We start from the raw sequence: 23,851 nt of genomic DNA on the forward strand, positions 1-23,851 counted from the left end.
TATGAGTATTAACCAAATGAACTTACTTAAGTGTTAAAATTACCGAATTGTATAAGGGGCAGTAACATACTTCTGTCAGGATTGAGAATATAATCTTAATGACTTAAAAGTAAGGAATAGAAAAAGAATATGGTTAAAGTATACAGTGGTGTCAATTAGTTATAAGTTCGTACTTAAATTATTATTTTTTAAATATAGCGTATAATTTCCGTATTTTGAACTGGATAGGAAGTTATGCTTGGCGTTAAGCGCTAACCGATTCAATCGGCTGTCATCTGTATCATGGATGGCGGCATTTTGCAGGATTTAGTTCAGGTTCCAATCCAGGCCGCAGCAATTACTATTTATCGAAAACTTAGCTGCTTTTTGTATCTTTATTGATGACTTGATGATGATGTATATATATATTTTTTTTAAGCAAACAATATTTCTTATTGGATGTAATATTTTACTTTTATTTTAAACAATATCAGTTTTATGATTTAAAGTTTTTAACAGTTCGGCATTTTGAGACTTCCGCAATATTTTTGTATCAAACATTATTATTAAATGTTAATTATGTATCGAGATTAGTGCTCCTATTACAATGAGTTGTTATACTTAGTGACGAGTATGTGATGAGTCTTGGTTGAAGACTTGTCCGGATGGGTCTTGATTGATGACTTATCGGGATGTATGACTAATGCATGTGTCTTACATCGGGTTTTGGCTTGAGATATGTTCACTATGTATTGATGGGATTGTTTGCTGAATACAAGTACTCGTCAAGGTGGAGATTATTGTTAGTGTGTCTCGAACACGGGATCTAGATGCGAAGAACGTTGCGGCTCACGAGTTAAAAACAGAAAGTTTCTGTTTTGTGGTTTTGTCCAGTCGCGGCTTACGACTAATTGTATGGCCCGTGACCCGGCTTTGCGATTTTTGCGGTTTTTGTTTTACGTGGGTTTTTACGATTACTTTTAGTTGTGGTCGGTTATTTTGTGAATACTTGGAGCCCAAGTTTTCTTTTAAGTTGGTTTAATTATATATACCCTATCTTATTAGTGCTAAGGTTTATTATTCACAAATTGAGAGAGATCACAAGAGAGCCATTATTATTTATGCGTGTTATTGTAATTCATCTTGTAATTTTTTTGCGATCAAAGTGAAATTATTTGTTCTCGGTGCTGGTGAACGTAGCTATCACATTGATAGTAAACCATGTTAAATCTCTTATGTCGTTTTCTTATTGTTTTGTTTGAATTTCTTTATTATTTCATTATTGTTCATCGATCTTACTTCCGCTGTCGCACAACAAATATTAATTTGTAGAACTAGGAGTTGCTCCTCAAAATATAAAGTGGGATGGAATAGCATCCAATCATAATGTCTTTTGACTAGTGGTAAGATTAAATGTCTACTTATAAAGGTCCATCAAAAACACAAGACTTTAATCCCATGTTAGAATGTAAAAAATGGGTTTGGACAACCCAAACAAAGAGAAAATGTTATCCACATACAAAACCTAATGAGATTAACTACTACAACCGATTGGCGATTGGTAGAAGTAGTATTTACTCCTCAAGTTTATAAAATAACATCATTTTCTCTTTCTCTGATGTGAGACAACTCACATATGGATAACAATAAACACTTTAATAGTCTCATATGTATATTTGATTATTTTGAAAAGTTGGCTATATAATTTTGTTTTATTTTCTTTTTTCATCTTATTTGATAATTTATTGTTTGAACATGTTTATAGGTTGCTAAGGATGCAAGACTAAACAACTTTAAAATTCCACGAAAAATAAAATTATTGCCAGAATCATGGACACCAGAATTAGGACTATATACTGCATCTATCAAATTAAAGAGGAAGCAAATCAAATTAAAGTTTGAGGATGAACTCAAATATATGTATGCTTAACGTACAATTAAAAATATATGTATGAGTAACTACACTTATTTTGTTTTTTTTTTTTCTCTACCGTATTCTTGCATGTACTTCTTTCATTGACAAACTATGTTACAGGTGTAGGTTATCTGGGTGTGTTATAAGAAAACACCTTTAACGATGAAATTGTTTAAGTATTATAAACAGGTCATAGTATAATAGGAAAATAGCCAAATTTAAATTATTTAGGGTAATTTTTAATTTTAAATATTAAAAATCTAAGCTCTTAGAAGGTAAATTGAATTATTAAATTTAATTATTATGGAATTCTTTTTAAACCTTAGTTTTGAAATTTCTTTTTACCCCTTCCATCACCCAAAACTTCCACAATTGTCCAATCTTTCCTCTCACTACCAGAGACCAAATTCCCCCTCTCCTTCTCATCACCATTACCCAAGCTCCTTTCTATAATCTTAATGCTTGAATTGTATGTTCCATATCACGAGGATTTTAATTTTTGGCATGATCGTCTTAAATATATGGGAGGTTTTGACCGATTCTTTAAAACTCTCCCCCCAAACAAAAAAAAAATACAATTTAAAATTGTTTCAAAACCCCTTTTTTTCTAATATAATTGTAGAATCTATTATTCCAATATAATTCAAGTTCATATAAACCTTTTACTTGAAAAGAGTCATCCTTCAAATTATGGGTGGACACGGTCGTATTTAGTTTGACACTGAAATCGGACCAAATTAAAAATTTCAATCTGATTTAGACCAGACTAGACCTTTTAAATCACCAGATCGGACCGGATCAAACCATAAATCAAATTCTTTTTGAAAAAATCAGACCAAATCGTTTATATAGTTGACCGGACCAAATACTAAAACTACAGTTTGGTCCAATTTAGTTTGAGGTTTAGATCAAACTTTGTCCAACCCTACTTCTAACATTTTTTGAAGCAAATTTATCAATTAAAACTTCATATTGTATATGGTCTCTAAGACATCATTTTCAATTGCTATCTTTGTTTTTTCATTGAGCCTAACTAACATGGTAAATCGAAAGCACGACTTCAACAACTTCAACTTTGAAAATTTTCTTTGAGAGACATATCTCAAGTCCAACCATTAAAAATTAATGCTTACTTACCATATTTTTAATGCCTACTTACATTATCCTTAATGTTTACTTAACGTATTCTTAATGCCTACTTTTTATATCTTGAATGTCTACTTACATCATTCTTAATGCATAGTTACAATATTTTAAAAAATATACAATAGACCGGGTCAATTAGAGATGACCTCTCAAAAAGACCGCCTCTCACAAGAATTTATGATTAGGAAACCAATATAAACTTTTCAAAAACATTAATATATCAAAAGGTTCCATTTATAAACTTGGAAATTTTTTTTTTCTTGCAACGCCTTTTCAAAATTACAACAAGACTGAGTTTTTAATATCTGATGATCATAATTGTTGAGAATCAAACAATTACAAACGTAAAAATTTTGTACTTTTGATATTGCTTAAATCTCTAGTTAAGAGAGGCAATTACTTCATTCACAAGATAAAGAAAGAAATTGATTCTTAAAGATTCTTCGATGAGTATTTGAGTTATCATCAAATTATCTTTCGCTTCTAATGGTACACCTTTGAGGAAAGCCGAATTAGTATTCATATCATATAAACTTTCTTCATTATTTTCAAGAGCATTATATAAATCTGTTTCTCTATATCCCTCAAAAAAGGTAATCAACGCTTTTAATTTTTGCATAGCAACATCAATTATCATATCTTTTGATTGCAAACACTTGCTAACAATATTAATAGCATATAATATTTCAAAATTAAATAATTTTAGCAATAAGAACAATAAAATCACCAAGATCATGAGTAGCTAAAGATTTTGCTTCACAACCTATTTTATAATTGAGATCATAATCTAACACATCAAGTAGAGCTTCTTTAAATTCCAACATTGAAATCTTATAGTTTTAACACTATCCACATTGAAATCACCAAGTAGGGTTCGCAAAACTGCAACAAACATAATGAGGACTTGTACTGTCAGTAACATCGAGTAAAGGAGATTTCGTCAAACGAAATAATTAAGAGAGGAAGAGGAGAGTTTGGACGGATGAAACAAAACTAAGAGAAAAAAAATTAAAAAAAGTCGGCCAACTTTTGTTCGCTATTAGTAACATCGGACAAAAAAGATTTGGTCAAACAACTTTAAATCCTTGTTTGCTAACAACGAAGAAACCCTTTACTTTAGCTTTAAACTGAGAGACTATTATCATAAGAAATACTTTTTCCAAACTTAGTTTTTTATTTTTTTATTTAAAAATGCTCATTTATTTCAAAAGTTCCCTAATAAAAGCCAAATTACAATCCATTCTTTAATGAAACCCACTAACAGACCCATGCTTTTACCCAATCCCAAATCCAATTCCTCTAAATAATATTTTTATTTTGTTATGAGCTCTAATAACATAAATGCATAACATAAGTAACTCACAAATTGAACGTTTTTTTAACTTTCAATAATTCATAGTCGGAGATGTTTATTCGAATCATCAAGTTAATTTTGGATCAAGTTTAAGTGGGTTCAAAATCGCGTCTCTTGTTCATGTTGATTTTTACATTATTATATTTCCATTTTTAAAGCCATATAAAAGTAAAATCAAATAAATATCTAATCATCGTGTCTATTAAAAAAATTATCTGATAGTCGTATTTAAAAGTTGTATTTATAAACCTTTACACGCTCACATAGTTGTTCCCTCCCTCTCAAATCTCAATATAGAAAACCTGAAAAACTATAAACGAAAATAATTATTGGAATTTTTTAAACCTCATGGTGAAAATTTGAGAATTCAGTCATATAAATAAGATATTTGCCAATAAATTTGCTCTGCCCAGAATCTAAAAATTCCCAATTTTCCTCCTTCCTCTCTCTCATCAAACTTTGACTTTCTGAATAATTTCTGGGCAGCGCTTGCTTCATTTTCGTACAAAAATAGATGATGGAAATAAATTGGGGAATGAAACAAATTGTAATTGGGATTTTATTGTTATGGAGTTTAAGATTATTAAGAGGAGCCAATGGGTTGAGATTTGTAATTGATAGAGAAGAATGTTTTTCTCACAAGGTTGAATATGAAGGAGACACTGTTCATTTTTCATTTGTTGTTATCAAAGCTGATACCCCTTGGCATTCTCAGAATGAAGGAGGTGTTGATCTTGTGGTAATTTTTTTTTTAATCTTTTTTTGTGTTTATATATGAATTTTATTGTTGAAAGTTGTGTTCTTTAATTTTATTAATTGGTTGAAGTTTTTGCATGTTGATATTATATATTTTAGTTGTTGAATTGAGAATTTTTTTTGTTGCATGCAAATAATTGAAAATGGGTATTTGTGAGGGTTTGTTTTCACAGGAACAGCTGCTAATTATATCGTAGATCTTCCAAAATTGGGCCATTATTGCCTTTATGATTCTCTGGCAATTGTGGGGAAATTATTTAGAATTTTATGGGCATCTTATGTATGTTGAAGAGGATAGAAGGTTTGGGCGCACGCAGAATTGTAGTTGGATTCAAATAAATATTGTATTTTATTAACTGAATACAAATATTTAATTGCATCATAAATTGTACAAGAATATTTTCACCTATACACTCTTCACTTATATTTTTATGAGCCTTTTATGTCTCACCTATCTATCATAAATTACAAATTTTGATTAGCTAATATTGTGGAATAGCCCTTTTTATGGCTTCTTCCCCCTTTCTTTTGCATTTGTTGTGTTTTTTTTTTCATGTCTATTAAGCATACACCTATTTATAGGCATCTAATCTTGGTGCATGTATGTTCTAGATTACTCCTTTACTAGATCTTTCCACACTAGATATATCTAGCTAGTATCTTTTTCTAATATTAGATAATTCTAGATGATCATCTTGTAGATAGTCATCTTCTATTTTTCTGATTAGCTTTAACACTCCATCCTAATCTGAAATCTTGACTTCAAAATTCTTTGAAGATATCGTGAGAAATTGTCGATGCACTTGTCACCAACACTTGCCAATCTTGTTGCTTGGATTATCTTTTCTGACGTCCATGTCGCCAATTCTCCTTTGTCATCAAAGTGCATTTGTCTTCTTATGTCTTCTTGCTGGTATTCTTATTACCAAGCATCTTCCAGCTCTCTTCATTTGTAACATATCTTCTTGTGGATTGTGCTCATATCACCGGTCGTTTTCCAAAATATTTTCTTTCTCCGAAATTTTGGGTTATTGGTGCTCATGTCATACATGTAACAATCTTATGTTTTCATTTTAAATTTCTCCATAATTCCTTGTTTCCATTTTATTTTGTTTTCTTCTCTTATTTTTAGGTAATCTTGTACTAGCCATCACAAAAATTTTCACCAATGTTCTTTTACTTTTCTCTCATTTATTTTCACTTCATTTTTTTTATTTATGTGTTCTTTTTTTATTTTTGTACTCTTGTTATCAACTCCCACCAACTTTTCTTCATATTTTCTTGCTCATGTCACCAACTCTTCATATTTCTTTCATAAATTTTTATTTCTCAATCCTCTTTTTATTATCAAATTTCTTAGAATTCTTTTGTTAATGCCCATGTTATTAACATTGTTAATAATTTCTTCTTCTACATCTTTTAATTTTTTTTTTACCATTTTTTAATGTTAATATTTATGTCATTAACCTCCCTCATTTTCATATTTTTGTTAGTGCTCTTGTCACTAACCTACTTAATTCATTAAATTATCTTTTTATTTTCCCATTTAATTTTTTTCTCTTAGTAATTTTTTTGAACTATCAAAATATTTACAACACTCTTGTTGTGGTTCTTCAATCCTTTCTTTGATTGCTTCATCGTATTTTATTTTCGGCCTCTCGATCTTCCTACTCTGAAACCATGATAGAAGTTTTGGGCGCACGTGGAATTATAGTTGGACCCAAATAGATATTGTTTTTATTAACTGAATACAAATATTTAATTGCATCATAAATTGTACAAGAATATTTTTGGTGGGACACTTGTTCCGCACCTATACACTCTTCACTTATATTTTTATGTGAGCTCATGTCTCACTTATCTCTCATAAATCACAAATTTTATGACTTCTTCCTCCTCTTTTTTGTATTTGTTGTGTTTTTTTTCATGTCTATAAGCATACACCTATTTATAGGCATCTAATCTTAGTGCATGTATGTTCTAGATGACTCCTTTACTAGATCTTTCCACACTAGATATATCTAACTAGTACCTTTTTTCAATATTAGATAATTCTAGATAATCATCTTGTAGATAGTCATCTTATAGATTTTTCTGATTAGCTTTAACAGAAGAACCTTTATAAATTGATTTACTGCTATCTAGAATTTGACATTGCCCGATTGATTGTAGTGATAGACTTGGTGGATGGTGGTGGTTGTTTTTGATGTGTTATATTGTTGATGGTAGAATGAAACCATTGTGTGTTTAGGATAAGCTTTGGCTATCTGAAAGGAATGAAGGATATACATCTAGTTTGTTGCTTAGATGCAGTGAACAATGCACAAGAAAATGTAAGAGGCGGGTTTTACTTAGAAACAAGGAATTACTATAGTATTTTTGGATTAGGATTAAAATTTTAGGGGGATGCAATTTCCCATTATCCTTGAAGGCAATTTTATGCTTGAGAAATGGTGCAAATATACCATATTATAATTCATATGATGTTCTTACAACTCCTGCAAGCTACAAAAATGTGGGTCATCATAGAGATGTTGGAGAGATCTTGAGGTTTTTAGTTTGTTTTATAAACGGTTGTGTTCTTTTCATGATTTGTAATTTTTGATTACTTGCAACTTTTTTGGATAGGAGGAAATGGTGGAATGAAGGGAAGAGTCATGGTAGGATAAGGTTTCCTTTGTTTGGATAAAATTTGGAGATTTATACTTCCTCTTATTCTAATAAAATGTCTCATTTGACATTGCACCAATTTTAAGAAAAAAAGGAAGCACATGGGAGGAGTAAGGAAAAAAGGTATCAAATTAGGAAATGAGATTTTTGATGTGAATATGCCAAAACTAGAAATAGGACACTTGATTAGAATAGGAGGGAGTATTTCATAAGAAACAAATCTCTTGAACAATGGAGTTCATCACACTTCCCTCTCCTCTCATTTTGTTGTTCATCTTCCCTCTCCTCTCATTTTGTTGTTTTTTTAAGTCTAATTCAAACAAGCAGTTCATGGAAGAAAAATGGTCTCTTTGTACAATCAACGTAGGTTGTTGATTTTGAATTATAATGGACTAAAGTAAAATAGCATGTTAAGTCATGCTATTAAAGGTCAATCAAAAACTAGCTATTTCCTTAACAAGGGTAAAAGTTGCGTACATCCAACTCTTAAATCATGTCTAGGACCCTTTTAGTTACATAGGGGTAGTATTAATTTGTCGCCATCAAACTAAAATCAAGTTTTTTGGAGATAAGAAGCCCAATATAATCATTCAAGTGGGTGTTGTAGAGATGTATTGGGGATTGATTGTGAGAAACTTATAAGGATTCCAATTGTTGAAGACTCAACACCTAGTTGATATGTTCACTGGCACATTCATGATACCATTTTTGCTCCATCTTTGCATATTCTTATCCTTAATTGGATCGCAAACATTGTGCGAAAATACTGTTACAGTGATATTGGCTAATTTTGTAATAAGATTGGGCTAGTGATGCCAAATATTTGTTCTTCCCTTGGCTTGATGTCACGCTACTTTACCCTGTGTGATCTTTTATCCTTTCTCTCTATCCTCAAGTGTCATATTCTAACATTAAACTACTTGCTATAGTTGGAGAAGTTTTAGGCTTGTATAAGACACTTGAAAGAAACAGAGGGTTACCAGCTAGTCTTTGATGTGACTAAATCAATAAGATTTGTTACTTTGTAGGTCAAGGTGATTGTGAATCTTATAAAAATAAAGATATGAATTATTTTTTGGCTTGAGTTATACCTTTGTACATTTTAACATTTGGGATGGCACATTGTTTTAGATGAGAGGTTGCGTTGTCATTAATTTTTATTTTATTGGAGAAGGTAAATTGGAGCATTGTATATTAATAGGAATATTGTTGGCTAAAGTGAGGGAAAATATGTGTTAAAGGGTAGGGTATACAATGATTACAGTTAGTGGTACAAAAGGTATAATGAATAGAATTTATTTGGTTTGAGTGGAAAAGTTTTAATTTCAAACTATTTTACGGTAGAGAGTAATAAAAAAGTTACACCACGAGTCCATATTTACGAAGGAGTTATTACATTGTAAACAATTGTTTATAGTTGAAACTTGTAAATTTAGAATACAATATAACTCAAATGGGGTTTGTTAAGTATCGATTGTTAGTGAGTACTATGTTAATACACTTATTCTATTTATAGTGGTATAAATGCCCTCCCATGTTGCATTTATCATTGATTTGCTGAACTTTAATAATCCTCATCAAGTTTAATTTCAGCTCACTTTTACTATTTAGATGGATTTCGTGTAGACTTGAGCCCTTGTCCCTTAACAATACCTTTATGGTAGCAAAGCTAGAAGGTTTATAAGTCTTTGTGATGTTCAATCCTATGAACATTTGTTGGTGGAAGGATAAATGTGAGCCTAAGACAATTCATTGCCTTGGTGATCCAGTGGGGAGAGTATGTTAAATTGTTTAGGCATTTCACTGCTATCGAGAATTGAGAATTGATATTGACTGTCGATTACTGCAATATACTTGGTGGATGGTGGTGGTTGATATTGATGTGTTTTTTGTTGATAGTAGAAATAAACCATTGTTGGTTTATGGTATGACATCAGTTAGCTAAAAGGAATAAAGCAAATACTTTTAGTTTGGAACTAAGAAGCAATGATGAATACACAAGAGAATTTAAAGGCGACTTTTACTTAAAAATGACAAGCCATTAAAGTATTTTTATATATGGAGTAAACATTTTGCCTGCATGCAAACTACAAATGTCGTTGAAGGAAATATTTTCTTGAGTACTGTTGCAATTATTTGTTACCATATTATATTGCAGTGTTGTTCCAGCAACATTTCCCAAACTACAAAAATTGGAAGTCATCGTAGAGAAGTCGGAGAGAGTTTTAATAGTTTCAGTTATCGTACCATTTTTGTTTTAAGTTGTATAGATCATGCTCTTAGTTAAGTTGTGAAGGCAGGTAGCAATACCATAGGAAAAATGGCAGTTGCAGTCATAGATGCTATTGCAGTGTTTTGAAAGTTGATATGCTGCTACAATGCCATATGCAGCTGTTGCACAAGTGCACTATGAGTTGTAAAATTAGAAGAATCCATTATATCATAGTTACTACAGAGTTCTGGAAGAAAATTTCAGATTTCTTCTTAAAACATATTTTACATATTAATCATTTAGCACAATTTAGATTTCTACAATGGATTACAAATTATAACGGGTAAGATGGCAAAGTAGTATTGTGGTTCATAGCAGATGTTGATTTCATGATTTTAAGTTATACATAACAGACATGCTCAAAAATCTGTTGCATAATGACTTATACGTAAAAGAACAACAACAAAAATATTTCATCACCCCAATGCCATTAACTGGTTCCCACCTAGAGCGGGGTTTGAGGCGGGGTTGGATGTATGCAAAAGAACAGTTTATTAAAATTTTTTAATACTTCATAGTTATGGTAGGCAAGGACAGTGAAGGAAGACACGTCCCTTGTTGTTATTACTTACATCTGTTAACATTTCATCTAAATCCCCCTCCTTAAAAAATGAATTGTACTTTCAATGTTGAAACCTGGTTTTTTATACATTTGACTTCTGCTTTTGTTTTCCATCCCTAATTTGCACCAAATTGCTCGAAATGTGTGGATCCTTTTTTCCTACTTATATTTGACTTCCAGTGGACTCTGACCCAAGTCTAGACACTTCCTTACTAGTTAAGTAGTTCCCCAGATTATATTTCGCACATTTCCCACTGATAACTGATGTACTTCCTTCTTAGATGATTCCATTTGCATGTGCTTCATTCTTCGGAGAGATTACTACTCTAAATGTAGTGATTTTTACTCTTTAGTTCTTTTTTAATTAACACAATCCAGGTGAAAGGACCTGACAGTGATCAAATGCATGACTCACGTGACAAAACTAGTGAAAAGTTCGAGTTTATGGCTTACAAGAAGGGGGTCTACCACTTTTGCTTCACGAACAAGTCCCCGTATCATGAGACCATTGATTTTGATGTGCACGTTGGCCACTATGGATATTTAGACCATCATGCAAAAGATGGTAGGAGTTCAATTCATCGCCTTCTCTGAACAAACTTTTCTTCACATTTCATCTCTACTATGATTTAAGTAAAAGCATTTATTTTTCGTGTGTCATTTTGCAGAGCATTTGAGTCCTTTGTATGAACAGATTGCTAAGTTAGAGGAAGCTCTCTACAACATACAATTTGAACAGCACTGGCTGGAGGCTGAGACCGACCGCCAAGCGATACGTATGTCCTTTGTGAACCATATTTAGTTTTTACCTCATTATATGCCTTTTTCTAGACATTTTGCTAACCAGCATAAATTCTGTACTCCCCCTTATACTTCAAAAAGTTAAGACTTCCAAAATCATTATTGTTAATCTTATCTTCGGTTGATACTTTAGGAAAATATAACTCTATATATCATAAAAACGAAAATGCTATTATATCCTTAGGAGTTAGGACTTTATATTTCATAACTCGTAATGAAATTATGAATGTAATCGACTAAAATCACCTTGGGAATCGAAGATAGAACATGTGTAGTTTGCTTGATCTGCTTTGGTTTGGTTTTCTTTGTTTGTGGGAGCGGGGAATGTAGCATCTTGTGATAATTTATTGTTCGTAAAAAAAAAAAAAACTTTTTACTAAGAGCTGATCTTAGGCTAATCTTTGAATATATAAAAAGGCGAATCATGACCAGATAAATTTGACTGTATTGGTTGCAGTTAATGAAATAATGGGCCGAAGAGCAATTCACAAGGCATTTTTTGAATCAGCAGCACTTGTAGGGGCCAGTGTTCTCCAAGTCTACCTGCTTAAACGCCTATTTGAGCGCAAGCTTGGGATGTCCAGAGTTTAGAGCTTCTTGTTTGTGTACAATTACAGCTTACATTGCCACGATTTTAAACCGACTGCATATGGTTTAACCTCTGTACGAGTTTTACACTGTTCCCTTTTTTATTTATCCTTCTCATCTCATGTCGAAGCAGCGTTAGGATTAAGCAGTTCAAATTAGCAGTTTCGGAGGGAACTATTTCCCTGTGTTGTGTTAATCTTTTTCTTTGTCTTGTTGTAACTTGTAACGTTACTACTACTAGTGTATCCTGTACCCTAAGACTTGTTATCATAACTATTTGATTAAATACAAGTACATTTGGGTAGAACTCTAATTCTTTTATTTTTGGAGGGATAAATAGAAAAACAAGGCTAAGAAAATGTTTATGATCCTCCTTGGCGAGGCAACACATGATGCTTCATGATCCAACAATAGTTTGTTCTCCTAGATAATTAATTTTGTTTGTTTTCATTTAATATTTTATCATTGCTTAAGGTCTTCATATTTTTTGACTAATTTTATTTTAATGTTTTATATTTCTTATGGTTTTCGTATGTTTTTCACTACTTTTATTCAACAATTTTTTAATAGTTCCCATATTTTTTCCACAAATTTTTATTTAATATTTTAATAGTTCTCTTATATTTCCACAAACTTTATCTAAATATATTATTGCAATAAAATAATATATTATCAATTATCTAAAAGATTTTATTTTTTTAATTTCTGTAAACATTTCTTGTGGTATAACTTGAACGGAGGGTACTACATTTAGTGTTTTTAATAAATTATAACTTAAGATTTTAGATGTTATGTGTATTTAATGTCAACAAGTTGATAGTTTTAGATTTTATGTGTATTTTTTAGAAAATAGCATCATACTATGTGACTATAATATGTTTTTGAAATGTTTCATCTTCAATATCTTAAGCAAACTTCAGCCATACAAGGTTAATGGAGACCGTGTCCACTATGTTGAGTAAAAAGTTTTCCGAAAAAATTAATTGAGAATTTTTTAGGATGAGATATTTTTTGAGAATTGAAGTCTTTGGAAATTAATTTGTAGACAAATACTCATTAGTTTATTGTGGAGTCGAAATTTATCAAAATTCAAACTTTTACTAACTTTAATTTTGTAATTTAAAAACGAACTACAATAATATAAATGTGCTCAAAAAGAAAAAAAAAAAAACCAAATTTGAGTTCTAAATAAATCAAAAATTAAATTATGAAAGGAAAAAAAGATGGATTGAAATTGTTGGATTTACATCCAAGCAAAAGAAAAATTTAAAATCTTATAAATTTTCAAAAGTGTAATGTTGTAAAGAGAGAAATGAAGCAAGAAAGACAATTTTTGATATAGAATGGATTGATAAGTGAAAGAAAGACAAGGGAAGAGGGAAGATAAAGCAAGGTGGTAGTATGCTACTCTGCAAGAGGATGCCCAGAAAAGAGTAATCTATTGGAATAATTACCTTGGTGTTAATCAAGGATAAGCTGGGGCACTAAGTACCCTATTTCACTTTCTTTTACTATTATTTTTAAGTGAAAAATAATATTTGTGGTTTCAAACTCTAATTTAATGTTTTTATTTTCCATTTTCGTTTCTCATATCGTATCAAAATCCGTTTTGGTGTAACATTGTGCATGACCATACATCAAAGAAAAAAGAGGGTAGGCTCAAGTTAAAACTCTCAAATTTTCAAGGTGGCTATATTCAAAGCCAATTTGAAATGAGCTGCTTTTGTGAAAAATTGTCTCTCAATGAGACGACCTTAAAATAAGGAGTTAATATGCTAATAATCGTATTAGTTGGACTTAAAAGGTGCTCCTATGCAGTGATGACAGATACTTAATTTGGAGTTATTAATTGCTGCTGCTACTCATCTTACACCTGAACTATCAACAAAATACAGAATCATCATTGCCAAGGAATGAGTTCCATTTTGATCTAAATTCTGGAATGAACCATTGAATAATGATAAGTAAAAGGCGCTAATTACTACCAGAAAAAGAAAATTATAGCAGAATCTTCTAGCCTTAAAGGGAAGGTACAAAGAATACACTACTAAATCCAACCAAATTGGTCCTAAACAAATACAATGCCCATGTCTAAAATTGTTATCCATTAAGATTTGCCCTCGCGCAAGCTAAAAGAAATACAATGTTTATATGGGATTGAGCATATCAAATTTCTAAGTCTACAAGAAAAAGATACCAAACAAAGACCCCCTAAAAGATGACAAATTTTTTCCACTAGTTACTGATAAGTGCCTTCATTATTTGCATCCAATGGAAGGCGTACAAAATCCCATGTATGAGAAGCTGCACAAACACTAGGTTTCAGACTGATCCTGTAACATTGAGGTGAGCTGAGACATCCACAGGCCTGCAATATAGAGTTGTGCCATAGATTTCTAAGTTCTCTCCTGATCACATCTTTATTTTCTCACTAAAAGATATGTAAAAATCTGAGAATAGGAGCCAATTCCCAAGTTTTAAGTCAGGTTATAAGAACATCTGCTTTGAGGATTTACCTCAATAAAAAGGCTCACAGAAGCTCTACCACTACCGCAGATGCACCACCTCCCCCATTACAAACACCAGCAACGCCATATTTACCATTTTTCTGTCGAAGCACCTGAATCAACAATACACTTTCAATTCAGAAAAAAGCAATATCAAGTTCTTAAGGATGAACCGGGCAACCAACAGCTCCAAAGAGTACTGGCACCTAGTAAATCCTCAAAACTAGAAACTGGTAAATGGGACAAAGATGTTTCAGACTGCTTTGATAAAAGAATAATGGATCCACTATAGTCACTTTGCCTCTAAGGGATCTCAGTGTTATCAATCACCCTCATCTGGTGAACCAACAACCCAAGAAAAGCGGAATCAGAATATATAATTAGTCATGTACGTAGAATATATTAATCAGTTGTTTGTTCACCTAAACTAAACCTGTCAAAAGAGGGGACGTTTCAGGGAGGGTCACTTATGGACGAGTCATTTTTCAGTTCGATCAGTTCCAAGTCGGGTCGACCCAACATTCATATAATTTTAATTGTATCCTTAATTTTTCAAAATAAATATATAAATATTTTTTAATCAAATATTGTTTTGTACAAAAATGACCAATAGACAGATTTTAAGGCCACAACAAACATATGTTAATTCAAAATACAAAAATTAAGTAGACACATAGTGGGTCTGGACTAAAAAAGATGACGTGAAACTGAAAAAGTAGACATAATTGAGAAAACGGGTCAAAACGACCAGATTAGGTTATAGTCGGGTCAATTTTGGGTTACAGGTCGAATTTTTCGGGTTATGACCCACTAATCTTCGATTGGGTGTTGAGTTATTCGTGTTCGGTCAAATTTTGACACGTCCAATCTAGATAGCTTGCTTTATTATTCCATGAGAACAAGACTACTGTTGTGTATGCAGAAAGACACCATAAAGAGAATCACAATATCATACCCCCAAAAGTGTCACGATAATCCGTGCTCCACTGCACCCAAGAGGGTGTCCCAAGGACACAGCTCCACCGTGCACATTCACTTTTTCCTGCAGTATTAAGTCAAGAGGAAACTTTAATGGTAGCACTAAAAGAAGCCTAAACGAGGTGGGGACATCTTGGTAACAAACTGCATTGCAAGAAAATGTTTTTTAACTTCTTGGTATGCAAGTTGCAAGGAGTTGTAGGTCTTAAAGACTCACTGCTGGAAGTTCAAGTAATTTCATGTTCGCAACAGCAACAACCTGCCATGTCGCCAAACAATGGATTAAAACTATGAGGATGATTAGCTACTGGCATAACAGACAGAAGTAAATTGCTTACAGAGAAAGCTTCGTTAATCTCATAATAGTCAATCTGGGATGCGTTTAAGCCTGCATGAGAAATGGCCTTTGGTATCGCAAGGGCAGGAGCTGTAGTGAATTTCTCAGGAGCCTGCCATCATGTGTAATTCAGTACAAAGTTGCAAATTCATGAAGTGTAAAAGAAACTGTATTAATCTTCCTCCGTACATCCACATCCAATATAATGTTATTTTAAGTTTAAACAAATTGAATCAACTTACCAATACGAATTCTCACTATTTGAATTTGTGGATTCAATATTCAGTTTTAAACCGTTGAAGGTGTTACGGGAAAGTATAAAGTGTGCATATTAAATTGAGAGATTCATTATTGTTTAGGATAGTAAACCTACAAAAGGTTGGCCTTTAATCTAGGGAAAGAGGAAGTATTTGTAATCACTCAAAAATTTGACGAAAAAACTCTTAAACTAAGTTGTTTGGATGTACAAAGTTCAAGCACCTGCGCAGCATCACCATAACCACTGATCTTTGCAATCACCTCCAGTCCAAGCTCTAGTGCTTTCTGCCCACTCACTAAAACAAGTGCAGCAGCACCATCACTGTTATAAAGCAATAGGATATTATTAGAAAAAAGTTCATGCATCGCAAGTTGCAATATTTTATCAGTCAAATGAATCAAGAGATATTGTTATCAAGAAACAACACTCTTATAGACAGAACAAAGCATATAAATGAAAAATCAAGGTTAGATGAGTAGCTATGTCAAACAGTTAAAAAAAGGTAACATTACATAGAAGGAACATGGAGCTTTCTTCTTTTCACTTAACGTTAAATCAAACTTTACAAAAGATAGAATGATGGACAAAACTGATAAATTTTTTGAAACTTTGGTAGTAATCCAATCATGAAAATATTGCAAACCTTATGCTAGAAGCATTTCCTGCCGTAACCGTGCCTCCAACCTCTTTGAAACTCGGTCTAAGCTTTTTTAATTTGGCAGGATCATACTGTCACACACAAGAGAAGCAAAAGGACAAACTTGATTAGAACCTGCAAATATAGAATAAAAAGAAAATCCAATATAGATATGAAACTTTTGGCAGATTACATGCAAATTCCTTAATTTAGCAGTCTAACTTACTAATAAGCAGTAATTGAATCAATTAAGGTCAGAAGATCATTTAGTCACTCACACTTCAAAAGAAGAAATGGGGATAGGGTAAATCTTGAAGCTTAAATATACCAGGAGGACAAGTTCCAGATTTTCAATAACCACTATCATTTCGTTTAGGAAGCCAAAGACAAAAAAAACATTTTAAAAAAAGTGAAATATCAAGTACATGAAATCACAAAGAGAATTGTGATTACTTAGTTAGTGTTATTGTCTATTTATATATCATGAAAGATTTAATATTACCTTAGTAAGGCCTTCATCTTTATCAATGACTGTTGCTGGTTTTCCCCTTCCTCCAGAAACCTCAACCTGTACAATACATATATGTGAGTTAAGTGATGAAACATAAGGCAATGATACTGCCACAAGTATCAATCATGCTCTTACAGGAACTATCTCCCATGAAAAAGCACCAGCCTCTTGAGCAGCAATACCACGCTCAAAGCTCTGGCAAGCGTAATTATCCTGCAAAATCACAAAGCATTAGTATCTCACTCAGTAAAGAAAACCACAGAAAGAATTCTATGAACAAGACTGTAATAGACTTGAAAAGATGCATCTATAGAGCATAGATCAAAGGAGATGATGCACTAAAATTTGACAGGCTAGCCACATGGAAAGTAGAAAGAAAGGGACATGTAATGAAATGGAACAAAAAAAGAGTAGTGAAAAACTAAGGTGGCATCAGAAGTGGCCTAATGTATGACAATTGTTCATATAGCTTTTGTCACAAAAATTTATTATTTCCCACAAGCATCAGATATGCATGGGAAGGCTTTACCTGATCTTCTCTAGTTACTGCATGATTTTCAGCACATAATTCAGCACAAACTCCCATGGCGCAATCATTGTAAACATCCCAAAGCCCATCTTTCAACATCCCATCAACAAGTGTGTCATGACCGAAACGAGAACCCTTCCTGCAAAGTCAGCATGTGAATTGGCTTTTATTAGGCTTTTAAAGTTAATTGTGCTTGTTTGTGGGAAAACAGAATAACTGCTCAACATAAGAGGTAATCAGGAGAAACCTTAATGAAAAAAATAAAAGCTGGTAGAGCAAACATAATAATTCATATCAAAGGAACATCCAAAGAATCATTGAATCTCAATGTGACACTTCATGAGGATAACTAGAGAGAGGCAACAAGGAGCACCAAATCAAGCATCAGATGCAAAGGCATGGAACGTTATTAGTTCGTTTAAGCATGTAGAAAATGTTCAGTTTGATCATCACTAAACGAAATTGCCTTGCCAAGGGAGTTTGATTTTTGAAAGGAGGAAGAGATGTCTTTGGAGAAAGTGTATGGCAAAGTACCAAGGGAAGTACTTTGGTGGGTTATGGAAAAAGCTGATGAGAAAGTACAAACTACAAATCTATAGTAGGGCATGAAGTAAAAACTACAAACCTATAGTAGGACATGAAGCAGAGCAACCAAAAAGTTTCTAATCACAATTTGTCTACTTCTGGGATCAGCTTTGAGCCATTTGTTGTATGCAGCAGTGCAGATAAAATACAAAGGCCTATCCGCAAAGAAATTTCATGGTGCATGTTGTTAGCCGATGACATTATATTAGTGGATGAAACTAGAAATTTGGGTAAGTACTAAGTGAAAGATGTGCAGGCTGGCAATGGGATTATAAGGGTGTTTAAACTAAGTTGAAGTATTAGGGAGTATACAGAATGTCTTTTTGGAATTGATGAGCATAGCAGAGGTGTCGTACACTTAGATAGAAAAGAGCTTTCTCTATGTGAGTGTTTCAAGTACCTTGGATAGATTTAATGTAAAGATAAGATTTAGCGTGAGTAATTTAAATAATTTATAAATTGACTGCTAATAGAGACTGAATTGATTACAATATTATTGATGCAACATATTAGAGTCTTGTGAGTTGTGAACTTGTTGGTACACTGAATAGATTACTATAGAACCTTATCCTTTTAGACACCAGGCACCAGCTGCCACTTGACGTAATTTGGCAACTAGCATAGTAAACTTATATATTGAATTGGACAATACTCCCTTTGTCTTGTAAATTTGTTAGCTACTATAACATTTTAGAGAAAATGTCACCGTGACCAACAAATTCCCAAGGTCAGAGTGTATGACAAATAAGTACTATCATGACATGAACCTGGCCTCAGCTATGTATTTAGGGGCATTTGACATGCTTTCCATGCCTCCGGCGACCACAACGTCATTGATCTCCAATCGGATGCTTTGTGCAGCAAGCATTATGGCTGTAAAATCAAGAAGAGCAAAGCATTAGCAATCTGACAGTAATTTCACCAAATAAATATGGTTTCTATGATGACACAGGTAATACCTTTCATTCCTGATGCACAAACTTTATTGACAGTGGTACATACCACTGTGTCTGGTATTCCTGCACCTATTGCTGCCTGCCTTGCAGGAGCCTGACCCAAGTTCGCACTTAGAACATTTCCAAAGATTACTTCTTGTACAAGGGATGGATCAACATTTGCCTTCTTTAATGCACCTGAAACAAACAAAAAATTTAAATAAAACAACAATAAAATACTTTTGAAGGCCAAGACAATTTTAAGAAATAAACCTACCCTGAATAGCAATAGAGCCGAGTTTAGTGGCCGCTAAAGATGAGAGTGCGCCAAGGAAGCCACCCATGGGTGTACGCGCAGCACCAACAATGCAAACATCTGTAATATGAAAAAAGTAATCACTCAATAACTAACGTACCAGTAAAAAAACTACACTCCTTTGGTTCTCTCAATTTGCTACATCTATATTTTTTTGTTGTCTCAATGAATTTGCTACATTTCATGGATGTGGACTTGCATTTTCTCTCTAATATCATCTACAAACTCAATCTCTTTTTACATCTTAATTCTCATCCATACATTTCTTTAATCTAGTTATTTTTTAAGCTTATTTTCTCACTAACAACCAACCAAAATTATTATTGTACCAAAAATGAAATATAAAAATTGAGTATTTTTCTAGATTCACTCAATTCGTTAAATTATTCTCACTTTTACACTGTATAAGAAAATCCCAACTTTGAGGGCGACTTAATTAAATACGTCTAGTAAAGTGTTGTTTTCATGTCATTGTTGGACAAAACCTTGGACAAATCGAAAAGTATCCCAAAAGTTAGAGTTACCCATCAATAATAATAATAATAAAAAAAAAGTGTGGGATTATTACAAATAATAGTGCTATAACCAATAAAAACATCCAAAAGAAAAGCACAATATTATGAGCAAGTCATAACTCATGAACATAAAACCGAAGGATCAATGTAAATATGAAGCTATCCAAAAGCCCATAGAAGGCTAAGATTTAAAGGAAAGTTTTGCCGGCTATCGGAATCACTTTAAAACTAATCCAAAAGTTGTAGAAACTAATAGGTGCATTGAAGATCGAAGTAAAATACCTTTTGGTTTGATTGACTCAGAATTTGGTGCTGGAGCCATGAATTATGTCGACGGTAACTGCAATAGAATTATATACAGATTAATCTTAATCCTCAAATTTAACACAAAGAAATGGACAACAAACAAAGAGCAAAATATCAACACTAAAGTTGAACCATTATGAATTGATCCAACAAAACGCAGATTACAACATGAATATGACTACAGAAAGATTCTTAAAATCTTTAATCAATTCACATGGATGATCACAAATGAAGTGGAAAAATGGCATAAATTTCAAGAGAGAAAAAAGAATCGTGAAGAACGAGGAAAAAGATAGATTGAGAAGTACGATGAATCGAAGAGCGTGAAAAACGAAGACAATGAAGTTTACCTGAGATGAAGCAATTCCAGCTTACAATAGGGGGAAGAGAGAGAGGGAGAAAGGTAAGATCAAATGAGAGTGGCAGATGGAGTAAATATTTATATAGCATAAGAAATGAGAATGAGCATAGTCTTTTCAAGTCAGGGGTCAGGACAGGAAGAGCACGAGGGCCTCGCATCGGGCATTACTAAATTTTAGACTTGAGAAAGAGAGGCATCACTTTCCGACCTTCACCTACCATTCAACACTTCATCCATGTACTACTATTTTGGGGTAGTCTTCTGTTTTCATATGTTCTTCTCAAATAGAATTTACGAGTTTTAGTGTCAAACTTTTATTACGATTTCTCATCGATCAATAAGAAAAAACATATTTATGCGGGATCTTGTTAGATTCGTTTTCATATATACTTTCTAAATATCAACTTTTTAGAATTTTTAAAACAACTCACAGTTAAAATTTTTTGATTTTAAAATTTGCATTGAGATCTGCGAAAAAAGGTAAATGGAAAAACATTTAAAATAGAGGGAGTATTTGATAGTTATTATTTTACGAGAATGATAATGAAAAGTTAGTGTAATTTTGATAGAAATTATTTTTTGTTAATTTTTTATTGGTTATGTTTGGTTCCTTTCAATCATCTTATTTTCTTTATAAAATTTATTTCAATATATTACCATTTAAAAAGTGGTTTTAAACGGTGACTGTAAGCAAAAAAAAACTTTTTTATGATAAAGTTTTATGATCATGGAAATGACATGATATGATTCATGAAAATTTGTTGTCATTTAGAGCGTATAAATGGTTATTGAAAATAATAAATTAATTAAATCAAATAAATTAATTAAATAAATAATTAATTGGAAATATCCCAAAATTGCAAAGTTACTAATTTTGTGGAAAGTGTTTTTCACGGATCGCGAAAAGGCTTGCGGGTCGCGAGTTTTCAAAGCAAAGTTTCTGTTTTGAAAAAAAAAAACACAAATCGCGGGTCTCGACTTTAGTCACTGGTCGCGAAGTTTTTCACTGGTTGCGAGTTTCGTGTTGGTTTTTGCAATGTTCGTTTTATTCGGTTTTATTAGTTATAATATAACTACCTACGATTAATATGGTTATATTAACCAAATATATATTGGGATGGATTGATTGAAAGACGACATTGGTTTGTTAATCGATGTTGCGAATCATGGAGTAACATGTTACTTCGTGAAATAGTGTAAGTTCTTCTATAAATATAAAAGGCTTGTGTGGATTATTGATGCATGCAATTTTCTGAATTTCTTTTCCTTTCTAGAACTTTACATAGAGAACTTGCAATCCTCGATTGTAATTTTTCATATCTCCTTCCATTTAAGTTTTTCTTACATCGTTCTAAATTTCCTTGTGCTAGGAATTTAGTGAAATTCTTTGTATCTCCAAACATATTTCTAATTTAGATTCCCAAGCACCATAGTAGAGAGGAAATGATGTTTTAGAAAGAGAGTCTCGCCTAGAATTTATATCAAGTCACATACAAAATATTCTTGTTACTTTGTTCAGGTTTGAAGATCGGTATCTTGGAGTTCTCGGTGGTGTACATAAGTAAGGATCTTGATTGTCATATGTAATATGTAATCTATTATATTTATGTAACTTTATTTTATAAGTGTATTTAATAAAATTAAAGTCACAATTTACAACAATCTAAAACATCAAATTTCTTTGCATTACAAAATGGCAAGTCTCAAGATATTAACTATCAACTTTATCAAACTTGACAAGTTTGTAGGCAATGAGTTTAGGAGATGGCAAAAGAAAATGATTTTTCTTTTAACTACTTTAAAAGTTGCTTATGTGATAAGTACACCAAGGCCTAGTGAAAAGGAAAATGAGACTCCGGAGGATATCCGTGCTAGAATTAAATGGGATAACGACGACTTCATCTGTAAAGGCCACATCCTCAATGGTAAGAATGATACTCCCTTCGATGCCTATCAAAATTTTGAATCCGCTCAAGAAATGTGGTCCTTACTTGAAACTAAATACTTGGCCGAAGATGCTTCAAGCAAAAAGTTTCTCGTAAGTAATTTCAATAATTTTAAGTTTGATGACAATCGCCCTATTGCGGAATAATTTCATGAAATACAAAAGATGTATGATAATCTTAAAAGGCATGACATAAAAATGGATGAACTCTTTGTTGTCTCTAGTATTATTGATAAATTGCCACAAACATGGGAAGATGTAAGGACTACCCTCAAGCACAAAAAGGTGGAAATTGATCTTACCCAACTTGCCACCCATCTTCTCATAGAAGTTGGGATCCGTGAGCAAGAGAAAGGGAAGGATTCATCCTCGGTTACCGCCATTAATATGGTAGGAGAAAATTCAAACAAGTCTAAGTTTGTGAAAAATAAGAAAAGGGGCTCTAGTTCTTTCAAAGGGAAATCTACTAATTTTTCCAAGAAACCTACGGTTGGTGGGTGTTGGTTTTGTGGAAAACCGAGACATCGCAAGAAATATTGTTTTCTTTTCAACAAAAAGAATGATAACAAGGGTGAGGCTTCTAATAGCCAAGATCCCGCGAATGAAGGTATTTCCTCACAATTAATTAAATTTAATTCCAATTTGGATTTAAATGGAACAAATAAAAATAATATTTGTTGTGTACAAGATGATCTATCATGGTAGATCGATTCGGGTGCCTCAAAGCACGTTCGCATGGATAGGAGATGGTTCAAGACCTTCCACAAGTGTGATAGAGATGAGTTTCTCTATATGGGAAATAATTCTACTATTCAAATTCTTGGGAAAGTTTCGGTTGAATTGCATTTCACTTCGGGGAATCTTCTTACTTTGAAGGAAGTGATGTTTGCTCCTAAGATTGCAAGGAATTTAGTGTCGAGGCCGACCTTGAATTGCATGGGATATAAATTAGTATTCGAATATGATTGATGTGTAATTAGTAGGGGTGGTGTATTTATTGGTAGATGTTATTTGAATTGTAGTTTATTCAAGCTTTCCATCAAGACTTATTTGATAATAGTTTATTTCATGTTTATGATAATGATGT

The 23,851-nt window shown here is 32.6% G+C and overlaps 2 protein-coding genes across 2 annotated transcripts; one reads left to right on the forward strand and one right to left on the reverse strand.

The window, feature by feature from the left end:
- Positions 1–4,676: 4,676 nt before the first annotated feature.
- LOC130806628 (transmembrane emp24 domain-containing protein p24beta2-like) lies at positions 4,677–12,350 on the forward strand. The gene is made up of 4 exons (XM_057671779.1): positions 4,677–5,133; positions 11,033–11,219; positions 11,323–11,430; positions 11,913–12,350. The coding sequence occupies exons 1-4, from the start codon at positions 4,909–4,911 to the stop codon at positions 12,044–12,046; spliced, it is 654 nt and encodes a 217-aa protein (XP_057527762.1). The 5' UTR covers positions 4,677–4,908; the 3' UTR covers positions 12,047–12,350.
- A 1,579-nt stretch (positions 12,351–13,929) lies between these two features.
- Positions 13,930–20,969, reverse strand: LOC130806244 (acetyl-CoA acetyltransferase 2-like). The gene is made up of 15 exons (XM_057671250.1): positions 20,809–20,969; positions 20,435–20,492; positions 19,599–19,697; positions 19,346–19,519; positions 19,154–19,259; positions 17,802–17,940; positions 17,408–17,485; positions 17,264–17,329; positions 16,768–16,853; positions 16,346–16,445; positions 15,867–15,977; positions 15,746–15,787; positions 15,506–15,592; positions 14,560–14,663; positions 13,930–14,411 (listed from the first exon to the last, which is right to left on the reverse strand). Exons 2-14 carry the CDS (start codon positions 20,472–20,474, stop codon positions 14,574–14,576), a joined length of 1,218 nt encoding a protein of 405 aa, XP_057527233.1. The 5' UTR covers positions 20,475–20,492; positions 20,809–20,969; the 3' UTR covers positions 13,930–14,411; positions 14,560–14,573.
- Positions 20,970–23,851: the final 2,882 nt, after the last annotated feature.

The sequence above is a fragment of the Amaranthus tricolor genome, chromosome 2 (genome assembly GCF_026212465.1).
Source record: "Amaranthus tricolor cultivar Red isolate AtriRed21 chromosome 2, ASM2621246v1, whole genome shotgun sequence".
NCBI lineage: Eukaryota > Viridiplantae > Streptophyta > Magnoliopsida > Caryophyllales > Amaranthaceae > Amaranthus > Amaranthus tricolor.

Bases quoted from the DNA above. Each gene is read 5' to 3' on its own strand.
- LOC130806628 (XM_057671779.1), top strand. From the start codon at position 4,909: ATGATGGAAATAAATTGGGGAATGAAACAAATTGTAATTGGGATTTTA. The intron at 11,220-11,322 runs GTAGGAGTTCAA...GTCATTTTGCAG, and splicing joins AGACCATCATGCAAAAGATG to AGCATTTGAGTCCTTTGTAT. The intron at 11,431-11,912 runs GTATGTCCTTTG...TATTGGTTGCAG, and splicing joins GACCGACCGCCAAGCGATAC to TTAATGAAATAATGGGCCGA.
- LOC130806244 (XM_057671250.1), bottom strand. From the start codon at position 20,474: ATGGCTCCAGCACCAAATTCTGAGTCAATCAAACCAAAAG. The intron at 17,486-17,801 runs GTAAAGCCTTCC...GTGATTTTGCAG, and splicing joins CAGTAACTAGAGAAGATCAG to GATAATTACGCTTGCCAGAG. The intron at 16,854-17,263 runs GTAATATTAAAT...TGTGTGTGACAG, and splicing joins AAGATGAAGGCCTTACTAAG to TATGATCCTGCCAAATTAAA.